Source organism: Lagopus leucura, unplaced genomic scaffold (assembly GCF_019238085.1).
Source record: "Lagopus leucura isolate 7727_CA_CO unplaced genomic scaffold, USGS_WTPT01 Super-Scaffold_100004, whole genome shotgun sequence".
Lineage (NCBI taxonomy): Eukaryota > Metazoa > Chordata > Aves > Galliformes > Phasianidae > Lagopus > Lagopus leucura.
This window is the reverse complement of record NW_024962264.1, coordinates 12,890,283-12,915,337: the sequence shown is the minus strand read 5'-3', so window position 1 is coordinate 12,915,337 and position 25,055 is coordinate 12,890,283. Positions and strand designations below refer to the sequence as shown.

Below are 25,055 nucleotides of genomic sequence, written 5' to 3'. Positions count from 1 at the left end.
AAGCTGGTTGCCTCTTAATCTTTGTGGTCGCTAGGATTCATGCTTATACTTTTCAGTTGGTTGGAAAAACAAAGCCTATCATTTGTTTCACGTGTTAATATGCAAGATTAATCTGTGGTACCAATCTGACTTCAAGTTAGGACATAATGTATCACAAAACAAAATGAAAAACAAACAAATAAAAAAGGAAAACCAGAAAAAAAAAAAAAAACAAACAGAAAAACATTCAATAGGAAATTTCTAAAAGAGATAGCACAGAATGATTTTTGGTTAGTCAGTTAAAAGTATATGCCAACAGTATCTTCGTATGTTAAATATCTCCTTTTGACTTGTTGAAATAAAGCTTTTTAGTAATTTTGGAAATAAGTGAAACAACAGGGAGATGGAGAAAAGGAGAAAGCTGACTGTAGGTAACTTCCAGTTGTCGGGACTTCTATTCATAAGCAATGCATTTGACCAACAGTAGCATATTTACCTAGTCAAGTTTTTGAAAAATAGTTAAAAGTTGAAAAAAAGAGCTTGTTAACATCATGGTCTTCAAGTTGCCTTTGGGCTTTGGGGTAGTTGAGAGGGGTTTTGGAAACGAGTATTTCTGAAATAACAGCAACAAAATGACAAATAAAAATGTCCGAAGCTGCTTAGCAGGACACTGCAATCAGATGTTTCCTAGATTCATCGTGATAGAGGGATGAGCTTTCAGTTGTTTGTTGCCATTTATGCTTTTTTTGTTTATACATAAGATTTGGAACCAATATGGAATGACTTTTTTTTTTTTTTTTGTAAACTGAGAAAGGATTTCTCTGTTCTGTTGTCAGAGACTGTTATATAAACTTGAACTAATGAAGTGCTCAAAGTCACGCTGGTACAGTATGCTGCTCCTACAGTACATTAATACATGTTTGATGAACAGTGACAAGTCCTCTGGCTTATGTATTCTCTTCGTGAGATAGGAATACCTGGAACTGTCAACAATCCACAGAATGGGAGCATTAACTCTTTAACTCCTGGTGCACTACATGATGTTACGATACCAATAACAAAAAATCATCAAACTGTGACAAAATACTTCCTGTTAGTTGAAGTTATTTGCAATATAAAATTCATTTTTGACATGTTATTTTTGAGAATTGTGAGGGTAGCATCCACTACAAATTTATAGTAGAAAATAGTGATTTGAATAAGGATTTTGAGTTTTTTCAGAGGAAATGGTTATTAATGTACGTGTTTTTGTCCTTTCAACTCTGTTCTTCTAGGTAACCTTTGAAATGCACAAAGAAAGTCTTTCTCAAATGTACAGGGAATACCAAGAGAAGGGAGGTGAAGAGAGTATAACATGTCCTTCAGCTCCAATTAGAACAATTTCTGGAGTTGGCCAAGGAGCTGAAATTGTGGGAAAGAAGCAATGTTTGGAATTAAAAGAAGCTGCTACTGCTCCTCCCTCCTGTGATGATATGGAGTCCAGTACTGAAAAAAATGAGTCAGAAGGTGAGCAGCAAACTCCTTCAGTCTCTGAGCAAAGGAACGACTTCAAGGATGAGGACAGGGAAACTATGCAGGATCTAAAAGCAGTGCCTTGTTCAGAGCTTTCTCCAGAGCCTGAAGCAATAAAACCCAGTGTTTCTGAAATTAGTAGTGGAATAGCTGAAGCAATTGAAGATTCTCAGAGCAGAGTTCATGAGCTTGTGGAGGAAACAGCTGCTGTTACTGCAGCTTCTTTGGTAATGGAAATTTCTTTGGAAGGAGAAAGTCCAGGAATGGAAAGATCAGCAGTGGAAGTAGAAGACGATGATGACTTTGTTGATTTGAAAGAGGAGAGTGGTATGCCTTTACCTTCAGAAGAGTTTGCAGAAACAGGCAGAAAGCATAGCTCTAATGAAAATGGAGAGACGAAGCAGGAAAAGGCGATACAACAGGAACTTGAATCTGTGCTTTTAAAATCTGAAGATACTGGAGGTGTGGATGGGCAAAACAAAGAGCTGGCTTTATCAGAAACAGTCAGTTCTGCAGCTGAAGTAGTGACTCAACCGAATTCAGAAGGGGAGAAGAAGCTGGAGGAAGAAAAGGTGCTTTACAGTGAAAAGAGAACAGCTGAGGATACCAATGCACATGTACCAGAGCATGCAGGATGCTCTGAAAAAAGAATTGCCAGGCTTGATGTTTCTAGTGTTGCATCTGATACAGAAAGACTGGAACTGAAAGCCCATACACGTCTCGAAGCACCTCTACCCCCCAGATCTCTACCTGAGGTAAGGTCTGTCTGTTCTTTGTACGCTTAGCTTAAAAATAAAAGGAGATTCTTAACTGCTAGCATTTTTAAGAAATGGTGCCCATGCACATTATGGGGGTTTTAATGTATCTGTATTTTGCTAGTTATCTAAAGAACGTTTTCAGACTTCCATTAAAATAGCCATAATTCTTGCAAATTTGTGTGCTGTGAAGTTTCTAAGCGTCTGTTCTTTGTATATCCAGTTATTGATGCTGACAGAGACTGAGTGCTTTGCTAGTTATATCCTTCATTTGTCAGTACTTCCATTCTTAATGTCGAAGAACTGAAAGAATCATTCTGATTCGATTTCATCTGGCGTTTCTTCTGTTTCTTCACTCAGCTCCCTTATTCTCTTATCAATCTGTTTGCTTGTAATTGTAACCAATTGAATTATTGAGTAGCTAACGTTCCTTGTGCAGAAAAAATACCACTGAATTTCAATGGCATCCTCATGGAACTTGTTAAAATACACTTTACTCTTGGTTCTCTGCAGGTGCGCTAAATATTTTTGAAACTAAAATTTTACGGAGGTAACCCTCCGTTGTGTCAGCTTATGTTTTTGTGCAAGTATAATTTAAAACTGGGCTTCTGTTGTCTACTGCTGTGCTCCAACGCTCTAGTTTTTAGTTTGTCTCAGCTTTTCATGGTTAAATAGTCATGCATCTGAGTACTTCCCTTCTGCAGAGGTACCTGTTAATGGATGCTCTTCATTCTGCACCATTCTTCCTTAAAGGAGGAAAAACATTCCCTACAACATATACTCCTCCTGTGGTAAGGTTGAGTTGCTGCTTGTGTATGCGTAGACTAACAGATGTAGTAGTGCAGCTGTAGATTAGTTTGTAGGCTTGTTGTATTCAGTAAGTAGATTTTGTGTAGTAGTTTTAGCTATATTTGTAACTATGCGCAAAGTCAAAACTTGTGCAATATATAAACATTGAATGCCTTTCCATGGAAACCAATAGCTGCGAGTGTGGGTATTTTTTTTTTTTTTTTGTTAAAAAAAAAATGTGTTTTCAGATGTCAAGGCAGCAAGATTCTTCAGGACAAGAGCTAGCTCCTACATCAGATGGGCAGAGAAGAGACTCTAGATCAACTGTGTTCCGTATTCCTGAGTTTAAGTGGTCTCTGATGCATCAGCGCTTGCTTACAGACTTGCTCTTTTCAATTGAAACAGATATACAGATGTGGAGAAGGTAAACCTGTGCTTTCCATTGGATGATCTAGACTGGCGACTTGATTATGATTATATTGAGATTGCCTTGAAACTGTATCAGAGTTGCTCTCCGACTTGGAAAGCTACACATGTGGTAGTTTACTCACACTCAAAAATCTATTTTATTGTCTATATTCAAACATGCATTTTTTGTTGTAGTATTTACTCATACTGTAGTATTTATTTATGTCTTCTATTTTGTTTTTCTAAAGATTTATGTTAGGATTTAGTTAATAGCTCCAGGGGACTTCAATATTTGCATTGATACAGTGCCTTCTGCTATAACAGATAATCACGGACCAGCCTATAATACTTACTTATGCTCGATGTTAATCAGACATCTTGATGTTATTAGCTGGCTGTGATTTGGAGAGGTTTAAGAACTGAAAGGAAATGTAGTTTTAGGTTTAGAGTAAGGAACGTCAGCCAAATTTTACGGTGATATTTGCTGCCCTTCGCTGACTGTTGAATTCTTTTGTAAACAAGCTCACTAAAATACTGTTTAAAAAAAAAAAAAGCTGTTTTCTGAAAGTATTTTCACAAAATCCACTTTTGTGTTTTGGACAGTCATTCTACAAAAACTGTGATGGACTTTGTGAATAGCAGTGACAATGTCGTATTTGTACACAATACCATTCACCTCATCTCTCAAGTGGTGGACAACATGATCATGGCTTGTGGTGGCATATTGCCACTGCTTTCTGCTGCCACATCTGCTACTGTAAGTGATTTCACTTTCATTCGAATATTTCTCTTGGGGAGTATGCCTTCCTTTATATAGCGTATTAAATATATCTGTTCTTTTGAGAAAGGGGAGTACTTCCACAAGCATCTTTCCTGCCTTTTGCTACTTCCACGTTTTCTCTAAGATAAACAGAGTGCCTGCCCTTTTTGCTTGAAGAGATAAAAAGTCATTACTTCGCTGCATCATCCCACAGTGGTCTCGAATAAAATTAAATATGAATATTAATCATATACTTGGAACAGTTATTAACTACTGCTTTGTGGCTTAGAATTGACTTCCAGCATAGGTTTTTCTTCATTTGATTTATACAAAGTATCATCTTTGTGAAGTAGTTAACGTTGCTTTGAATTTTTCTCTCTGTAGCATGAATTGGAGAACATTGAGGCAACTCAAGGACTCTCGGTAGAAGCTTCTTTAACATTTCTCCAGAGATTAATTAACCTTGTAGACGTGTTAATTTTTGCAAGCTCTCTTGGTTTCACTGAAATTGAGTCTGAGAAAAATATGTCATCTGGAGGAATTCTACGACAATGTCTTCGTCTGGGTAAGCAAGTAAAGCCACTTAATAAATATAGAAGCTTGATTACATTAAATAATCAGTTACTGGTAGCTTGAATTTTTTGTTTTAATTTTTTAAAATGACTAGGTTTAGTCAAACATGCCTTGGGATCTTTTACTATTTCACTGTTACTGTACTTTCCAATGCATACGCATTGTGTTTTTTTTCCCCCTCTTTTAAGTTTAAATAAAACAAATGAGTAAAGTGAGTTTGGTAGCCTGACGGTTGTGGATGTATGTCTTCATTTTATCCATGAGTGAACACGATAGTTCATTTTCCTTAGACAGTCAAGACTGAGAATGCTACAACATTAAGAAAAAGAAATCTTGCACTGTGTATAAATCTATGAACCTTTATACGCCTGCCTCAGAAAAGAGATGTAAATATTGTGGTCAGTAGATGAAGGACAAATGCCAGCTAGAGATGTTTACTGCAGAAGGGATCAAACTGATCAGCAGGCGTAACCTGGTCTATAGTAGGTTCAATTCAAATTGGATCAAAGTGATCATTTCTAAAAAATTATAATAAGAATCATTATGCATCCAAATGGTTAATATAGGAGGACAGCATTCATGCCAGTTGCATGCTGTAAGATTTCATTGCAATGATAAATTTAATTTGCATGAGAGCCAGAGCAGCTGAGAGCATCAACAGTAACTGGCCTTCCTCTCCCTTTCTAGGCAATTAAATCTTTGTGCAGGTAGAACAAGATTTATGGGATGCAAACAGGTATAGAGGTGGGGTAGTTCTTTTTTCCTTTGAAAATCATATTAGAAGATAAAACAGGTACAACTGTGAAGCTAAAAACAAAAAAGAAGTTTGTATCATGTGATGTAAGAGTATTTAGTCCCAGAGCATTGTGAAGCAGCTTTTCTCATTTGTTTATCTAGTGTACCTTCTCTATCTTCCTTGCCAGTGTATGAAATAAAGCTACTTCACCTTCCCCGAGATAGAATGCATGGTAACAGTTCAATGAGAAGTGAAAAAAGGATGTAATAATGCTAACTTAATAATTTAGAATTATAACTTATTTCTTCTAATAGTTTGGTATTAATCATTAAAGTATTTTGAGCAGTATTTTGCAATTATTTAAAATTTATGGAAACAAAATATTTTCTTTTATTGGTGTGCTTAAACTTTAATAAACTGAAATGTATTATACATCTCTGTAAGGGATATGGACAATACTATTTCCCAGGGTAATTCTTAACTTGTTTTTTTCCTTTAAGTGTGTGCCATAGCAGTAAGAAATTGCTTGGAGTGTCAGCAACATGCACAGTTGAAGCCAATTGGAGACCTCGCAAAGAGCCAAAAAACAGTGCAGGGGTTTATAGGAGCAGGCAAGTCTGCAGCGAAGGCAAGTATGAGAACTCACTGGGGAAAACAAAGTCAGTAATTATTACTCTGTGCAGTGGGGTGGTTTTTGAAATTCACAACCTCCCTGCTGATACTTGAATTGATCTGAAGAGCATGAACACTGGAAGTGCTAAAGCGATTTTTCCAAGGTGCAGATTGAACGTTTACATACTTAAACTCCCACAGTGAAATAATTGTGTCAGAAGAATTTGCCTTGTCAGAAGACTTTCCTTTAAATCCGAAATTAGTATCTGACCTTGGCGTTCCTACTTATGATAGTATTATGTACAGAGGGAAAGGGTATGCATTTTGTGATTCTTAGTAAAATGCTTTTAAAAACAGGATCTTTTTTGTACAGAGTCCAGTGGACATTGTGACTGGTGGAATTTCTCCAATACGAGACCTTGACAGACTTCTGCAGGACATGGATATTAATAGACTTCGAGCAGTAGTGTTCAGAGATATAGTGAGTTACCAGTCATGTTGTTTCCTTTGTAGCTAGGCTTCTGTGTTTACCTCTTTGCCTGAACACTCTCTGTGTGACAGTTGATATAAAATAATTATTCAAAAACTGAGTACTGCTCACAGTAACACAGAAAGCACAAACTCTGTGGGCTGTGTTGCAAAACTGTGTACAAAACTGTTTTTCTTTTGGTGGATTTGTTTTAACCAAAGGCTGAAGCGATAATCTCAGGCTGTGTCATTGGCTGTTCGGAAGCGGCCATATAGGTTTTTTCATTTCTTTCACTGGTAGTTCTTGAGTGCTCTGAGGAGGCACTTGACATAAATCACAATAAAATGCTTTTTCAGTTTTTTTATAAAATCTCTTCAGAAAGTTATATAAATAAATAAATATTTGCATTTTTTGTCTGAATTAAACATACCACAGTACAGCCATGCAGACAGTCTGAGGATGAAACAAATGATGACTTGGGTTCTGGACTTCTATTTCCTTCATTTTTATACAATAATTTGTAAATGCTTTTTTCAGTTTTGTTGAGTCCACGTGCCTGGTAGTACATCCAAGTTGGTGTCTTGGTAAATCAGGGGAAACATAGTAAAGCAAATGCCTGTAAATAAAGAGAACTTAGTCTCTGCACTAATTTTAGACATGTAGTCAAAACATACAACCTTACTCAATGCTGTCATTTATATAAGAAAAACGAAGGGATTAGTGCCACTTGAATACAATTGCTTTATAGGTGAGCTAGATTGTGAGTATAGAATATTGTTCTTTCTTTGACATATCAGCTTACATTCAGTTTGTTTATGGTAGCGCTGGGCATACTTTAGAGAAAAATAAGCATGCTACTGGAATTGTAATGGAAAATCTGTGTGTGTGTTCTTTTCTACAGGAGGATAGTAAACAGGCTCAGTTCTTGGCTTTGGCAGTTGTATATTTTATTTCTGTACTCATGGTTTCAAAATACAGAGATATTCTGGAACCCCAGAATGAAAGAAGACCACCAACCCACAGTCAGTCATTGAAGGAATCAGGGAATGAAAATAATGGAACTTCTGCTGCAGGTGAACTGTTAATTATTTGGCTAAATAAAATAACTTATGCATTTGAAAATTCTTTAGAAGTCCACTTGAGGTCATACCGAAATGAGTACATTGTAAGCCCTTAGATAAACAACATGTAACTGTTGGATTTGTCTCAGTATTTGTATGAATCTTTCTGATCTGAGAACAACCTGATCTGTAGATTAATGTTGTCATGTAGTTCAGTCTCACTGATGTAGGTAAGTATTCATGAATGCTTGTTGCAGAAACATTATGATTTTGCTTACAGTTCAGTATGCGTTAGCAGAGACTGCCAGCTTATCGTTTTTGCTGTAAGACTGTATTTTTCTTTCTCTTTCTACTCTTCTTCAGAGCACTCAGTTTGTTTTCATTCTTTCAGTGTTAAGTCTATGTTTTCTGTTTCTTTGTCACTGCAATTTTGGATGGTAGGTCTTTTCAGGCTTCTTACGAATTAGCAGATTTTTTTCTGTTCTAAGTTTCATATTAAATACTTAAAATAATAAATCTGTAAGCAGGTAAGGGGAAATATTATGTTACTTTCTTTGTCTCCTGTCAGTGTTACTTTCTTGGAGCAGTGTGGTGAATACAGTTGTGTTACTAATGAACTTAAAATTTGTTTTCTGACTTGGCTTTGAACAGATATGGAACATCCATCTGCTGCTCTTGGTGCTTTAACTTCGGCTTCTGCTGAAGATTCAGAGTGTACAGCATCTGTACAAAGAAGGGACTCTCGTCTTGGGGAGGAACCAGCTTCAGAGCAAACAAACAGTTCGGGTGGTGTTGCTGAGGCAGAAGCTCTGAGTGTCAGTGCAGGTCCAGATGCTGTCAGTGAAGTACTTTGCACCCTGTCCTTAGAAGTAAATAAGTCTCAGGAGGACAGAGGTGAGACTGGACCAGAGGACAGTAAGCCTTCAGCTTCTGTGCCAGCTGCAAAAAATGTTAATGTAAAGGACATTCTGAGAAGCTTAGTAAGCACACCAGCTGATGGGACTGCAGTTGATCCTGCTCTTCTGCCACCTGTCTTTCTTGGAGTTCTTGGTGATGGAGCTGCTGAGCAGCCCGTACAGTTCCATTCTTTTGACAGGTAATGTAACTTCTAAATTTTTTGATCTATTTCAGGTTGCTTAAGCTGACTGTAAAGAACATAAAGTTGGTGCTTCGTGTGACCAAATCTCATGTACAGTCTTGTCTAGTACTTAATATAATTAGGGTGCTTAGGTTTATAAGTAGAGCTTGTGAACAAAATTCACTGACATCTCATAGGCTCATCATAAAGGTACTGGAGTATACTCTGCAATTCATGGGATGTTATGTTATGCTACAAAATACTATGGAAATGGAGAATGATTGGTGGTGAAGTAAAACCTGAATGCCTCAGACATCATTTCTTTTCAAAAGTGGACTCTTCTGTGCCCATGCACGTTTACAGTTCAGAAGCAGTACTGAAAGCATGCCAAGAGATGGCCTACAAATGATTGCAAGAGTAAAAGAAAAGATTTTGTGCGTGAAAGCTGTTGTTTAATCTTGCCTGTTTTCCTAAATGCAGCACTTTCAGATTTTTTATGCCACCTTCTTTATCCTCTGCTGTGGATACCTGTTGTTACTTTCTTTGCAATTGTCTTTGTCTCCCCGTCATTTTCCCTTATGATCACTGTGTTCTGAACACTTCTGAACTGTTTCTGTATCTCAATTGTATTTGCCAAATGTGCCTTTTTTCAAGCAAATAGTTTTAAGAAATCCTGCAGAAAGACTGGGGCTTTTTCAAGAGAGTACTTAAATTAAAAAAAAAAAAAAAAAAAAATCTTCTGTATATGGAAATGACTCTGCAGGCAGTGCAGGCTCTGCATTAGTTTTCTCTCTTTTTGTACTGATGGTAACAATGTGAAATAGAACAGGTGAAATACCTGCAAGGTAAGATGGATACAGATTTGTGATATGTTAGGATAACTGAGGTTAGTAACTGAGGTTTAGTATTGCCATGAACCACTTAAAGAGACAGAGATCACTGTCTTCCTGAATAAGTTTGTCCCAGCACGAAGAAGAGGAACCATACGTTGTACATGTCCTAAATGAGGAACTGGCTCACAGTCTAATGAGTTATGTTACATAACGTGCTTTTTATTAGTTTTAAAGGACCCTGGAAGTACAATGGATGATAAAGAAAATCACTTGCGTAGATTAGCATGTGTATTGGTAATAGGGCTATGTATGTAGTTTCTCTCGCTGTGGACCAAAAGAATGCTGGCTAGTTAACAAATGGTTAGTGGAGACAATGGAGAAATCAACTGGGTGTCCTTCCACCTCTAGACTACTTCTATATTTGTTTGTGAAAATACATGTTTGTATTGCCATGTGGTGCTCAAGTCCTATTTTCAATCTTTTGGGCTTCATTCACGAGATGTATTCCTAAATTGTTAGATTTGCTTTGTTATTATAATAGCTAGAACCCATTTTTTCCATTTTGTTTTAGATTCCTAATACTCACAGTGAGTTTAAAATGCTTCCCCTTACCCCCCTCCCTCCTTTTTTTCCTTTTCTTTTTGAAATCTCTTTTTGCTGATGATAATTTTGGTATTCCCTAAATCTCAGTCTCATTAGCTCTTCATCTTTTCCAAAATATATTAGGCCACATTGACTTTTACTATTCTTCCTGCTTTTTTTTTTTTCCTCAAAGACAGTGAATAAAACTAAGGACAAAATAAAGAATCCTTCATATATTTGCACGCCTGCCTCTAGAAAAGCCTTAGTCATATACAGAAAACTGACAGTGGATCTCATGTGAGAGATCCCTGGTTAGCAAGGTATTATTTACTTATTTATGGATATCCTTTGGCTCTAGTATCTCTGCAGTCTGTAACAGTCTTAATCAAACTATTGATGACCCAAAAAAGAAGTGCAACTTTGCCAGTGGTGTGAATGCAGCTGTATCAACATTTTTCTCAGTTCAGATCCTCATATTGCTAATGGAAGAAGGAATAGTGCTTGTTCTCTGGCTAGATTACAGATGGTGTGTGCTAGCACTTGGCTCCTTTGCTCTTCTCTCAAATATTACAGTTCTGCTTAAATGCTGAACAGGAGAAAATGTTTGGGGAGCAAAAAGAAGGTGAAGATAGTCTTAAAAGTAGGAGAACAGAGACACTGAATAATAACCTGTCATGCCCCTCTGTTTCTGCTCCTTGTGGCACTTCCCTATAAATACCCATCGTTGCTCTTTAGAGTAAGTGGACAGTTGATGTAACATAATGTACAACTTCAGAGCTGTGACTGCTGTTTGTCTTCAGGAAATTCTTACGGTTCATTGTTGAACGGTAGAGGTTTGAACCACAAAAAGTGGTATATTTGGTGAAGAACTACATGCTTTTTTGCCTTTTCATCTTTCCAGTGACGCACAGTCCCAGATGGACTCTTCTTTTTTGTTCTCCATATTGCCAGTCATTTCTTACTGCCACTCTGAAATGACTTGACCTTGAGACATAATTATTTTGTCACTGAAAGTAAAGCAGTTCAGCAAGAAAATGTATACGGGCATGTGGAAGGGTTTTTGTGATATTGTGCGTAGATGGAAGCAGTAAAGCAGCAGCATGCTTATTAATGGAGGAGCAGAGGGCAGGCAGTTCTGTGGGGGTTCATGCAGCTACCTTGGCTACTCCATGCCATCATGAGGGTTTTACTTTCCTGTGACTTTTTGTGTTTGATGGGAAGAGCTAAATAAATGAGGTTGTGAGCGAGGATAAAATATTTGGTCCATCAGTAGTTGCATGTGACCTCATTAAGCCAGCTGTTCTGTGTTTCTTGGATGCATTTTTATCGTGGCTTTTTTCTTCATGGGTATGTCAGACAGACAAAAGTGTACTTAATGGTGGAGAATTTTTATCCTTAGTCAGTTGTAATCTGGAAGGGACACGCACAATCTTGCATCTCTGATTAAATGATTATTTCTGATGAGGTTTGTTTCTAACTAGTAGTAAATCTGCTAATCAAGAAGATACAGTAACTGTATATATGAAACATGTATGTTTAAAATGATGCGTGGGGGAAAGTTTCATGACTACTTGAAAGTGGTTGTATCTTTAGATAATACGATCACTTAAAATACAGTGACATCATATGTAGTGGCAGTCGTTGGAAGGAGTTGTACCAGGGAAAGAAAAACCTTGTATGGCAAACTGTAACAGAGCTTTCATCTCTGGGCTACACAAAAATGCAAAGAGTACATCAAGTGAGTTTGGAAAAACAGGCATTGGGATGCTCTCTTTCTGCGTCTGGTTTAAATATAATGTGTTGTCTGATAGCGAACAAGCTCTGAAAGTTAATATTTAACTTTCCTAAAAACAAAAAAAACCCCACTTTGTTAAAAGTTGTTCTCACGTAGCAGTTTAGTGCTGGGGTGTCTCTGGGAATTTCGAAGTATCTCTCTGATCCTGCATTTATCTCAGGAATGCTGTGTCAGAAATCAAAACTCTCCTCATATCTCAAGGATTATCAACTTCCCAGCCATAGCTGGAGAGTATACAGTAACAGCTATGTGAGTGAAACCTTACTGAAAGGCTGCCAGGTTCTGAGCCTTCGCAAACAGCTAGGTGAACGTGTTCATTCCCATGCCAAAAATCTTCCCCTTATCTTATGTGAAGATACAATCTTGTGATTAGTGGGTGCCAAGGGTTTATCATGATAAAGTTCAAGACTTGCATTGGCTTTTACCAGCATCCACGGGGACTAAATGAATGTTCCAATTTCAGTGAGTCCTGAAACAACGGTTTTCTTACTTAGTAGTAATCCTGTAGAAAAGGACAGGAGGCTAATGCAAAGAAATTTAAATAAATTGGAAAGTAAAGAAGTTCAGGTTTTTAAAAAAAAAAAAAAAAAGGAAAGGAAAGGAAAGAAAAAGAGAAGCAGAAATTTCAGTTGAATGTTTTTACTATGCAGTGCAAAATAATAACTTGGTCTCACCTTGCATTTACTCTCGTGTTATTATTGGAAGCTGGTATAAAGGGTTTTGAAGAACAGAGACTTTCAAATCACAATCTTGTATTTTGTATTAGATATCAAGTTGATTTTTATATGAATCAATACATTTTAGGCTTCATTGATTTAGGCTTGAAGTGTAAAAAGAGTGAAATTCTCATTTACAAGATTAAGTCCCCTAGTCACAGATAAGGACAGAATATGAGAATGTTGAATTTCTGAAGTTTTTGGTCCGTGCACTGATGAGAAGTTTTGGTGCCCCGAAAATCTGCATTTTGTGTTAGTTGGAAGAGTCAAGTCATTTGAAGTTGTCTCCCTGCCAAGTTGATTTAAAGCTGATTCTTTCTATCTTCTTGTCTTTCTGCTGCCTGTTCTCTGATCTCTTATGGCTCTGAGAGAGTCTCTTATTCTTTCTTTCTACTTGGGTATTTAAAGGGACATAAGAGAATGGGTATTATCTGCAGACAGCAGAGCCCGTGGAATGATGCTGACATGGCAGGCTGCTTTCCTGACTTACAGAGTAGAGGTAAAAATAAGTTTCTGATCCTCTTTATTGGTCTTTGCTCGTTGCACAGGAGCTCGTGAGTGGTCATCATTCTGATAGCTTGGAACAAGACTAACTTCTTTCTGAATTGAAACCATTATCCCTTAGGGAAACAGGCATACCGTCACCTATTTTGCTGCTCAGTGCTAAACACTTGAATGCTGAGATTTATATTCATATAAATTCCTGTATGTCAAGAGAAATTAGAGCTCATGTAACTATTTTTAAATTATAGTGAGATCATCAGTTTGGGCTGGCCCATGTTGTATTAGGAATGTTTGTCTCATGCCCAAGGTAAATCTGTTACTTAAAATACTTTTAAAATCAATTGCAGACTTGCCAACTTGTGAAGAATAAATAATTTGGAAAAATGTGCTCAAAATTTATGATGTATTTGTATACATTTCGTACTTCTTTGTTGAAACAAAGGAATCTGTGATCTTGAAAACAAGAAAGCTTTCAGTAAGTAAATCCTTATAGAATTTGGCAGAATGGATCATTATTGTGCAAGCCTTTGTCTGTGATAGAAGTCAGCGTTCAGCTCAGTGGTCTGTGCTCATTCAGCAGTGAAAAATTGTCTGCAACACGAAGGCTTCTTACACTTCAGCATAATTGGGACTAATAACACACTGACCTTCTGGCTAAGATGTATTTATGGTGGCTAATTCTCACTATGCCTGACCTACGTTTATCAGTTCACTTGCTGTAAACTCCTCCTTCAAGCCTTAAAAAATTTGATTTCAAATTATAAAGGAAAACATATAGTTAAGTGAAAGAGGCAATTGGACTATTGTTTTCAAAATAGTGCTGGAGATCTGCTTGGTATGTGTTAAGAATATTACGTATTTTTCTAGTTTATTTCTTCTGTATCAGAATATTATGACAATAGATGTTATAATTTACAAATGCAACCAGAAATAATAATTAACTGAAATGCTGTGGTACTTCAGATATTAAGGACTGAAATGTGTTGATGGTTTTCTTCGATGTAACACGTCTCTAGCCACGTGTGAGGTTGCTGAATGTTGGTTGCTATTCTGATGAAATTAATGTACATTTATAGATATATTGTTTTTGTACATTTAGTTATGTCCATTCCCATGCATTTTTTCTAATAGTAACATTGATTTTACTTCTATTAGCATTTAATTAATCTTGTAAAAACAATAGTGATTCTTTTTAACCATTACATCTCTACCTTAATATTCAGAGAAAGTACCGCATTCCTGTGCAAACAAGTAAAAATGAGAGAATTTAATGATTTGAATAAAAGAAAACGGCCAACCTTTATGCTTTGAATATATGCTAAGTTATTCATGTGTTTTTCAAAAATGTGCTTTTCCAGTGGAGATGGAATGGGAAAATGTGCGTAGAAGTAAACATTCTACAATACTATGATTACATTACAAATATTGCAGTCATGCTCATCTATGAAATAATGAAAATATTTTGATGCTTCAGTTGATTGTTCTTGCAATACTTGAAGCTTTTTGAATAAAGTAGTTATGGTGACTGACCATAAGGCAAAGAGCAAAAGTACATTTGGGGTTTTGAGATGTCTTTATATTGTACTTTTGGCCAATATCTGACGCTTCTGGCTGTGAGCTTCAGATTTCTTTCCTCACCAAAGATGCTGTTTATTTTGTTTGAATTACTTCAGTTGACCTTTTAAGGTCACTGTCTAAAATAAGTTCCATTCAGAACTGGAAGTTAGAGGTGAAAACAGCTTTATGGTGAATTCATCTATGCTTCTGTTTTCTTCCAAGGTTTAGATTTCTTAATGTGAATCAGCTATTTCTCCATCCACTGAACAGTTGTCCTTCATTTTTTTCAATGTTTATGAAGCACAGCAGAAGTCTTTGGTCATGGTGCGTCATTAGCAGTCTCTGGACCTTTTAGCAAGTTTGAAACAGGGGACCAAGATCTAAAATAGTCTCTAAACAGAGAAATTATGGTGAAATTCATGAAACAGTTTTTTTCTCGATCTAAAAGCTTAGGAAAAAAAAATGCTTACCAGGTGTGAAAAACGATCAGTTTCTTAGAAGACTTTTACTGGGAGTATTTCTTGCACAGAGCATGTAGGAACTGTGTCTGCAATAGGTATGTGCACACTAATTTGTACTGCATAGGTTCTTCTGTATTTCACAGTCTGAAGTGTGTGATTATTCATTTTTGTTCATTGGATCAAAGTGAAAGGGAAGAAGTTAGGTAATTACTACTTGTAAGTCTGTCAACATCTCTTCCTTGTAGCTGTGTATTGGTGCTATATGCCTAGTGCTAAGTATGTTCCTTAAAGTGAATGCCATTGCTATGTACTGAAAATTACAGTGCAAGTGTTGGATTATAATTCCTTTTTATGTTAATGATGGGAAGTTGCTGAATGAATGAGAGTGGTAGCTTAATGTGCACATCCAAATCTCTACAGATTTGGAAGTGAGAAGGTATGCAAAATATCTTAAAAGTCAGAAGGGTCTGCTGTACTCACTGCTGTCACAGCTCAGAGAAAAAATCTCTCTAATTTCTTTGCTTGAATGCACTTCTCCTTGGGTAGCTATAGAGAATCTTGTAACTTGTTGAAGGTGCTCCCTCAGTGCAGCTACGCTAAAGCATGCTGAAGGTCAGTAGAAGCTTACAGCATGGAATGATCATATGTGGTGTTATGCTAGAAACAGCTCAAAAAATGAAATAGGATTTCTTTCATGTTTGCACAGACTGTTACGTGTGGGAGAACATGTTTATTTCTGTATTTTCATCCAAAATGAGGAGGTTTCTAATATCTGAAGTTACGCCCAGTTATGTGTATCTGGTATTTTTAAGATGTGCATCTGAGTTACCCTTTAAGTCTTGAAATATTAGCTGCTTCCTAGTTCTTGGGGATCAAAGTGGAATCGTGGAATAGGATCTGTAGTGCTCATAGATAGTCAGAGGGCACAGCCTTCCTGATTTCAAGCTTCAAGAGAATTATGATAGACTTTTAAGCTGGAAACATAAGACTTTGTAACTGCAGAAGAGACTGTAGAAGGTAATTCTATGTCTTCCAATTTAAAGTTATGTGAATTGTATCTTAGACACAACCTATTTATGCATAATTGATGTCTACAGGTGGCACCAGAATTTGAAACATCTAGTAAGATGTTCTGCCGTTCTGCATTGCATGCAGTGCAATTGTGGGTGTAATTGTTGGCTGTAAAGAAATATTTGTTTCTGTATCTTAGTGAGTGTGCTCATTTCCAGCTCATTCATTGAGACGTTATGCAATCTATGTGAGTAGACATGTATTTCTAACTTGCCTGTTTAATTTTGGTTAATATTATTGGTCAGTATTTCTTGAATCGGTTACAAAAGCTTAAAATCAGTAGGGGAATACACCTGGACATTAATAGTGCATTTGGTATACCGGGGAAATATCCAGATATTTATTATGTGTGGATGCATTTTCTACCAAATAAACTTGGTGAATTCCTGAACCCATCCCAGCATTTTACAGCTTAGCAGTAACAATTTCCAGGCGGCTGATATCACACAATATTGAGCAAAATATCCCTTTGTTACACCTTGGTAACGCAGAATTAGTTGGTAGTGCAGATACAATTTAAAAGACTGTCTGAATAAATGAATCTTAAGAGTGCATTGTTCATTTTGGGGGGGAAACTGACACGAGCCTATCAGTGAAATTCATTTGTTTGGGCACAGTATCTAGATTTGGGTCTCAGGTGTTGCTTCTATTTTTTAGTGTATAGTTAACATTAGCAGTCACCCTTATAATGATATGACATGTAGTACCTCCATGTACGGTGGCTGCCTCCTCCTGCCATTAAGAAGGGTTGATTTGGTCACTAACATTGTCTAGCTTCTGTGACATCCTTTGAACTGAAGGGAGTTGAATTCATTACGTTCTTTTCTTCATTGTGACAAGAATGATTTTAGAAATATCTAACAGAACTTCTTGATTACTATTATCACACCCTTATTTGGGTCATTTTTAAGTTACTTTATTTAGAAAATGAATGTTTTAAGGCTATTAAGGGAATAGTTTCAGCGTGTGGTTATAGTACTGCCAACAAAAGATGTGATTAAATAAATTGAATGTTGAAGACTTTCGGCTTACGGTTAACACCAGGTAATTAAAAGTAAGCGCTGCTGTGGGAGTGCATTATATATCAGCTGTACTCTTTACCTCATTAGCTGGGTTTTTGCATGTTTATGGAGCTAACTTGCAATTAAAAATGCCTTTAACGTATGCTTAACAAGGCCTTTTAGGTATTTGGAATAAAGTGCTACAATTTAATTGAAATTTGTATGGCATAAATAGATGTCGTAGTAACATACGAGATAAATCTCCATGCCTAACTTCCCACTTCGCATCTTTTCATCGTTAGTGCTGTCTCCAAGGCCTGAAATTAAACTTGCATAAAAAATGGAGATTTTCTTCTGCTGCTGAGAGTCTCTTGATATGTCAACCAAACTTCAAAGATATAAAGTTATACTCAAACTTAGGTTATTAGCTATATGTTTATTTTTATATATTTTTATATTAGCTTTATGTGACAGCTGAATGAATGTTAACACACCGATTCTACTGTGCCACTTTTAGCTATAGTATATCCTTCAATTGTCAGTTGTACATTAGAACATCTGAAGGAGTACTGTCTAGGCAACCCCTACTATAGATTTTGTCATTGACCCTTCTTGAAACTGTGTTGTACCTGAATGCTTGTTGCACAGCGATTTTGATAAACTGGCTTTGATATTAAGCTATTGTAAAAAACTAAATGGCAGTGAAGTGTCCTTTTGGATAAGATAGATCACAAAAAATGAAAGTAGAGAACAAGCAACGATTTGACAGGACACAGAAGCGTATGTGCTACATTTGTAAACAAGGATTGTGTGAACTTTCCTACAGTATTAATTTGTAACTTGTTGTCTTCATGTAGGAGTGTTGTAGTACCACCCAAGAAATCAAACATTTCCGCTACTACAGCTCCTGTGGGTATTCCTGCAAATGCTGTCAGTGTGGTTTCTTTAGATTCGGCACAAGCTTCAGATTTATCAGCTGAATCTCCTGGTAAGTGAGAGTACCCTTCCATACTTGCTTCCCTTTTCCCCACCATCCATTGTGAATGCAAATGAACAAGTTATGTGATTTCCTAATAAAAGTAAGTTGTGTGTCTTAAATCATTAAATGAAAATAACTGTTTTTATTAATTACTTTCAGGTGTAATATTGACTAATATGTATTTTAACTGTTTATATGTCTGTTTTTTACATATGAGTTATTTCTAGTTGTTGATCGTTATTGCTGGTTATATGTTCTCACTGGAGAACGTGTCAATTTGGGAAGACGGTTTTTTGTGGTGTCCCGTTTTGTTTCTTTTTTTCTCCCCTGAATTACTGGAGTGCATCAGGTATAACATCTCCTAAATTATTAAGTCAGACAAAAGGGCCTTTGAGACTTCTGTATCCAGCATACTACTGTATTTGTATCTGTCATATAATCTCCTGTAGTAGTTTATAGGCTTGCATTTGTTATCTGTGCATGTAACAGAAACCAGTACCAGATACTTCCATAGAATTGTTTGAGTTGCAAGGGACACTTAAAGGTCTTCACAGTGCTTTACAGGAAAATAAATGTGATACTGAATTAAACTTGATGAAATGTCAGTGACTTTATATTCATGAACCCATGTAAAATTTCATGCTTTTGAATGTTTTCTGGTGATTTATCACACAGATAATTTTATTATGCTTAGTTTTGATTCTGGAGATACATAAGAGCTTAAAAAAACAAAACGGACAAAGCAAAAATGAACAAAAAAAAAACCCAAACACAATCTCATCTTTTTTGAGTAAGAATGAATTGCAGAAATGATGTTCTATTTAAAAACAATACAAATGTTTGTTAAACTTCTTTGAGGTATTCTTTTTACCTCTTAGCTGATCAAGTGCACGTCTGATCCTGTTGAAGTAGCATAATTTCACAATTCTTCTGATTTTAAAAAAGCAATCATTATTTATTAATTTGTTTGTAGTGTAAACACAATATATTATACTATTTTTTTAACAAATTTTTTTGTTACATAGAATATAAAAATTATTTATAAATTGTAGGACATTTATCTGAGGGTGTGTTTTTTAAGGCTAATTAGGACTGAAAATGATATAAAAGTGCTTCCAGTACCTTTAGTCTAAGGTCAGATTTGGTGTTGCTGCTGAAGTAATTGCTTTGGACAGTTCTTGCAGTAGGGACAGAAATGAGTAGGTTGTTTATAAGCAAAGTGGTCCTTTGAACCCTTCGTCTCTCCGGTTGTTCCATGTAAGATAAATGATATTTAGCCTTATATGCTGTTTCAAAGGCGTGCTTTTTTGCTTAGCCCTGTTGAAGTCACAAGGCTAATCTAGGTTCTCATAATTGTGTTTGTGAAGTTGAATGTCAAGACTTGAAAATGATTTGCATCTTAATGAAGGAAATCTCAGTTTTCAGTGGTTGAACATTTTTTCCCCCCATTTTTATGATCTTGTATCCAAATTGCAAAGGTAAAAAATAGAACCCATTCCCATGTTCTCATGTGTACAGCAGATATTTGTTGTCATCTTCAGCTGCTCGTTGTGTTTCATAGGGAAATCCAAAAAATTTTACCAGCCATGATAAATGAAAAGCTGTTGAAACTTACTATGTTTTTATTCTTTGCAAAAGGCGGAATTCATTTAGTGATTGAAACTCCAGGAGGCTGTTCTAGAGCAGTTTAGTAACTATGTTTGGACTAGGAAAGAATGTCGTCTTAAAATGGCAAAGTGCTGTTGGGAAGATAGACTCTGAGAAGTGAGTCTGTTTTTAAATGTATAAAACCTGATCTACCTTGAAATTGCTTTTTAAAGTAAGTTACTATGTATTAATTTCTCACCTTATTACCCAAGTTAGATATGGACTTAATTAGTACCATTTCTTAAGGCAATGTTTATTTGCTCTTAATGGAAACAAATCAGATCAACACTGATTTTCAGATTTATTCAACCTTCTAAGAAAGTAGAGAAGAAATACAAGTGTCCCTGTGTCTGTGGAATGTATAAGAAATGCAGACAGTAAACAATACTGTTGTGTTTGGTAACTGTGTGACTTTCAGCATGTCTAGGAGTTTTGGCAAAAATTCTGCACCTAATCTGAACAGATATGCATAAAAAGAAACAAATCAGAATAAAAATATTACATATGTTTAGGCTGGCAGTCTAACTTATTAAAAGAAGAAGTGAAGGGTTAAATGAAATCATGATTTCAAATGAAATGTGAGACTTTTTTCCTACTAAAATAATGGCATGGAAACAAAAAATGTGTGGAGTTAGTGTAGCTTATGTTTGTGTCGCTTAGGTAAATTGCACACGTTTAAGTTTGAAATGCAGTTCTTGATACGGGCTTTAGCTTTAATGGATTAACACTAAATGAAGTTTATATGAAATTAGAATAAAAACAAAATTTTCCCAGAGTTTACATCATGTTTTTCACTCATTTTTGTCTAAATGCAGCTGAGTCGATACTTCATACTCATTTTTTTTTTTTTTCAGCTAACATTTTTTGCAAGTCTGTTTACTTAATCATTAAGAAAAACTGTTCTTTGAAAACAGCTGAGCCTGGCACTATATGTAATGAGTATAAATTGTAGGCTTTCACATCTTTATGAAAGTTATTTATTGAACGACGTTACTACATTATAAAATAAATTTCAGCTGCTTTTTCTAAGGTAGAAAATATTTTACAAAATGTTTGATATGCATTTGTATGATACCTTTCAAAAAGCAACTAACCTTTACATATAATGCCTTATTGTGTAGACTTGCATTGCTTTACTCAAAAACAGATGAAAAGGAGGTAAAGACCTAGAAATAAAATGAAACAGCAAGTGACAGTTTTTTAGCTGTAAGATGTGTAAGCATAATATGGGCATAAGTTCTAGGTAGTATGTGAACATCCTCCACCTACAGGTGCAGTACCAAAATTACATGCTGAAATATTAGTCCATATAGTTTCAGAGGTGTCTGTTCATGTTTGTTGTGTGATAGAATTGATCTATCTCCTCACCAGTATTTTTTCCTAGAGTTGCCTAACTTGCCTGTAGCTCGAAGTCTGTGAGTATGTCAGATATTTGACCCTTAACATTGTCTGAAGCTTGCTGGACTTTATATCAAGTGGATGTGACATGTCCTGGCCTACCAAATATGAGGTGTTGACAAGTTAAAATGATAACCATCTCAGCTCGCTCTATTCCTCTGATACTCTGAAAGAGGGTGAAAACATGATTTGGCCTCAAACAGTGTGTCCTTTTAGCAGAAGCTTCTTCCCATTCTCTTACTCAAAGCACTGAATATTTCAGAGCACAAAAAAAACCTCTTTCTGTATGCAGATCTGCCCTTTCTGATGTAAACTTGCTTTTGAACATTTTTACGATGGCTCATATCTGGGCACGTCTTCTGCTGAAATTTCTATCCCAGTTTTTCGAAAGATCCTGAAAATAAATGGAGAAAACAAAGGCTCTTCTTAGCCCTGTCTTACTGAGGGTGTATTGAGCAAAAGAGCACCGTTACCCAGGGAGCAGGAATTCACTTGAGTTGTTTCTTCTTGGAATTTGCTTTAGGCAGAAGGTGAGATTTAATATTTTACACACTAAGTGCCCATGAAGGGCTATTGGGAAGGCAGGACTTGGTGAAGGTGTCTGAGGTACTGTAAGTGTACTAGTAGGGTGCTTGTATTTCTGTTTGCCCCCTAGTTTTCTTTTTAAACATCTTAGTTACAGTTGGAACGTTCTGAAGTAGTATGAACTTCTTTTGAATGATTTGGCAGTTTTCTTTCCAGCTGTTTTCTGTGATGCTGAGTTTCTCCATTTGTATACTTAAAGGATTGTGTATATGTGTTACTGTTGTGGTGTGATTTTGAGGCTTTTGAATAATTGGAAAATGCTTGTTCAAGTGTCATTTTTACAAAGAAGGAGTATGAAGGGAAGAGGCAAATGTGCATTGTGTCTTGTCCTTACTGGCACTCCCAAGTATATAAAGCACTGAGAAGTTCCTCACAGTTTCTGTTGTTTGCCTCCTGTCTGTCTGCTTGTCCTGAGTGAAGGCATGCATGGTCTGTTCCTCAAAGTCTGAAGTTATAAACAAGGCCATTTCAAAGGCTGAGGTGAAAACAGGCATGGGTACTTGGATTGAAGCTGGGAATAAGCACTAACACGAGGTTAAAAAAAAAGCATTTGTGAGTCCATCCTAGTTCCACGTGTTGGAAAATGTACAATTTCTCCCGCAGATAGCTGCTTTTGCAGAGAAGAATGGTGTTCATTGGTTTTTATACAGAGGTAAAAATATCTTCACGCCTTGCAGTAAGGTGGGAGACAGGCACAAGTTGAAGTGCACGTGAAGTGAGTTACCATCAGTGCAGTAGTAATTCAAGAAACCTATTGAAATATAATAAGTATTTCAAACAGCAGTTGAACTCGACATTAACAGTAGTTGAAGGCTAGTTACCAACAAGTTTGATGACACTTAGAAAATAATCTGAAATGTTAATGACATGCAGCAAAATATTTGAATGCTAGTATGAAAATAGTTTTAGAACAGCTTCTCTTCAGAATGCACCGTTGTTTTGTGAAATCTGTTTTCGTTCAACCTGCAGACATGTTTATGTAACAGATAGCTTATATTAGCTTATAAAAACCTTTCATTGTAGTCTTTCATTTTACACTCCCAGCCTGGAAGTCTATTTTTGAACGAGCTCATGATTTTACCAGATATTCCTTTAGTAAAAGGAAAGTATATTTCAGTTTGTTAGATCAGTTGTGCAAAACTAAGAAGTGTAATAAGTCATTTGTTTTTTAAGTTGTCTGCATCCTCCCAGGCTGAAGTATGTCACCGGCTGTTTCTGTATTGCCCACACGTATTTTAAATGCTTATGCTAAAGCATTAAGATCTTACAGAAGGAGTTGCTTTAACAATATTTTATTGCTGGAAACATCATTTGTTTAGACCTTTGGGGACCTTGAATAAACAATAAGGTTTCACTGCAAGGGTGCTAGACAGATGATCTATTTGCATTTTCTTTTATGTCCTTGCTAATGTCTGTAAAACTGTCAGTTTGAAGGAGCCAGTTTATCAGTGAAAGGATAAGGAAGAGATAAGTTGGTTTAGTTCCACATGTTTGAAGTAGCTACTGCACTTACCCACATGTGTGTTGTAGATGAAAATATGCTACTGAAGTTTTTTTTTTTTTTTTTAAAGCTAACATACTGGAATAAAAAGCCATTTTTGAGTCAAAGTCAGAAATAAAAGATTTTCACAAAACAAAAATTAAATGCAAATACCACCATGTGTACTGATCACATCTGAAAATCTCAGCTGTGATAAATTGGAGATGCACTCTTTTTAGTGAAATGTGTCTGAGGTTAAATGTGGGTATAGGTCATGATAAACATGGAGAAATGTAAACCATAAATATCATTACGTAAGCTTAAATTACAATATCAGTTTGTGTAGATGCCTCAATTCCTGACGTAAGCTTTTGTCAAATTCAGATTTTTAGTGCTCTTTTTTTGTTCTGTGTTTTAAGATGCATATTAATTTAATATGTATTGGTTTTACATTTACACATTTAGACCTAGTCATTTTCTACTAGGAAGTTTGTTTTGATTTCTAAAAAGAGCAGTCATTCTCTCCTTGTTGTCAGACAGTTCCTTTACCTGTTGAAATTTTTGCCAGTGCTATTGTGTGTTTTAGAAAAAAATAACCTAGTGTTCAGTGCGTGTCTCTTTATTAGCCTCATGATGGCTATTATGCCTTTTAATTGTCTTAGCAGATGTTTTCCTTGATTTTTTTTTTTTTTTCCCCTTCAGTTATTTTACTTGTGGCCTAAATGCTGCACTGAGTTTCTTTCATCTCATTTAACTGTAAAACTCCTGCCATCCTGCTGCACTGCTAAAGCCTTTTTTTGATTTTCCTTTTATTTTTGATGACTGACGTACTCAAAGATTAGTGGATTACAGGTTACAGATTTATATATAGTAAAAAGCCTGGATGCTTTTATACAACAAAATATTCTTCTGTCTGCTTGTTGAGAGGACTTCCTTATTTTGGAGGCTTTAGATATAATGTCAGTCCTGTATTCTGTTCAGCTTCCCCAGTCAGTGTACAAATTTCAGCAGACAGACAGTGTTTGGGCTGAAGTCTGTCACTAGGCACTTATGTATTAAGTTGAAGCACTTTTTTTTTTTTTTTTTTGAGTATAGAGATGCTGGGCTTTAGAGAGAAAAATGAGAATTGTATTTAAATAATTAAAATATGAAAGTTATCACTAAAATGAATTATTTTCAGGTTTCAATCCAAGAGGTAATGGGGAAAGAGATATTGTGTATATTTAGGTATGAATGTATGTATAAAAAAGTGTAGTTATTATCAGTATGTAGCTATTATCTGTAGTTATGTACTACCCTGTTATGAACTTTTGAATTGCTGATTTATTTTTATTTTTGCTTTCTGTGATATTCGGCTTATTTATTTATATAAGTTAATATCTTTCTGATTTTCAGAACATCATTTGAATGCTGCTTCTTTGGGAAGACCAAAATGTATTTAGGTGGTCTGTCTATGTAAAACCTAATTTAAAAAAAAAAAAAAAAAAAAAAGTGTTATTATCTATGAGCACTAGTTATCAGAAGTACTTAAGTCAAAATTGAAAAATATTTTAGCTACTCCCAATGAATCCATTTGTCCCTCTAAAGCGATATATATTGATTTGCCTTGATTATATACATTATTTTGGAAAGATCATGTAGAACGTTCACGTTCTACCTTACTTTCACCTAATGCTTTGTTCTGTACTCTTTCCTCTCATTCTATATAGCCCAC

General features: G+C 35.9%; 1 protein-coding gene across 3 annotated transcripts in view; it reads left to right on the top strand.

Moving 5' to 3' along the window:
• LRBA (LPS responsive beige-like anchor protein) overlaps positions 1–25,055 on the top strand; it is a 367,079-nt gene that overhangs the window by 66,583 nt on the left and 275,441 nt on the right. For all 3 annotated transcript variants that reach the window (XM_042870631.1, XM_042870632.1, XM_042870630.1), the window contains exons 22-30: positions 1,254–2,246; positions 3,284–3,459; positions 4,047–4,200; positions 4,588–4,768; positions 6,013–6,140; positions 6,498–6,605; positions 7,495–7,666; positions 8,306–8,750; positions 18,110–18,240. In XM_042870631.1, the coding sequence (XP_042726565.1) occupies positions 1,254–2,246; positions 3,284–3,459; positions 4,047–4,200; positions 4,588–4,768; positions 6,013–6,140; positions 6,498–6,605; positions 7,495–7,666; positions 8,306–8,750; positions 18,110–18,240 (2,488 nt within the window). The remainder of the gene's footprint in view (positions 1–1,253; positions 2,247–3,283; positions 3,460–4,046; positions 4,201–4,587; positions 4,769–6,012; positions 6,141–6,497; positions 6,606–7,494; positions 7,667–8,305; positions 8,751–18,109; positions 18,241–25,055) is intronic.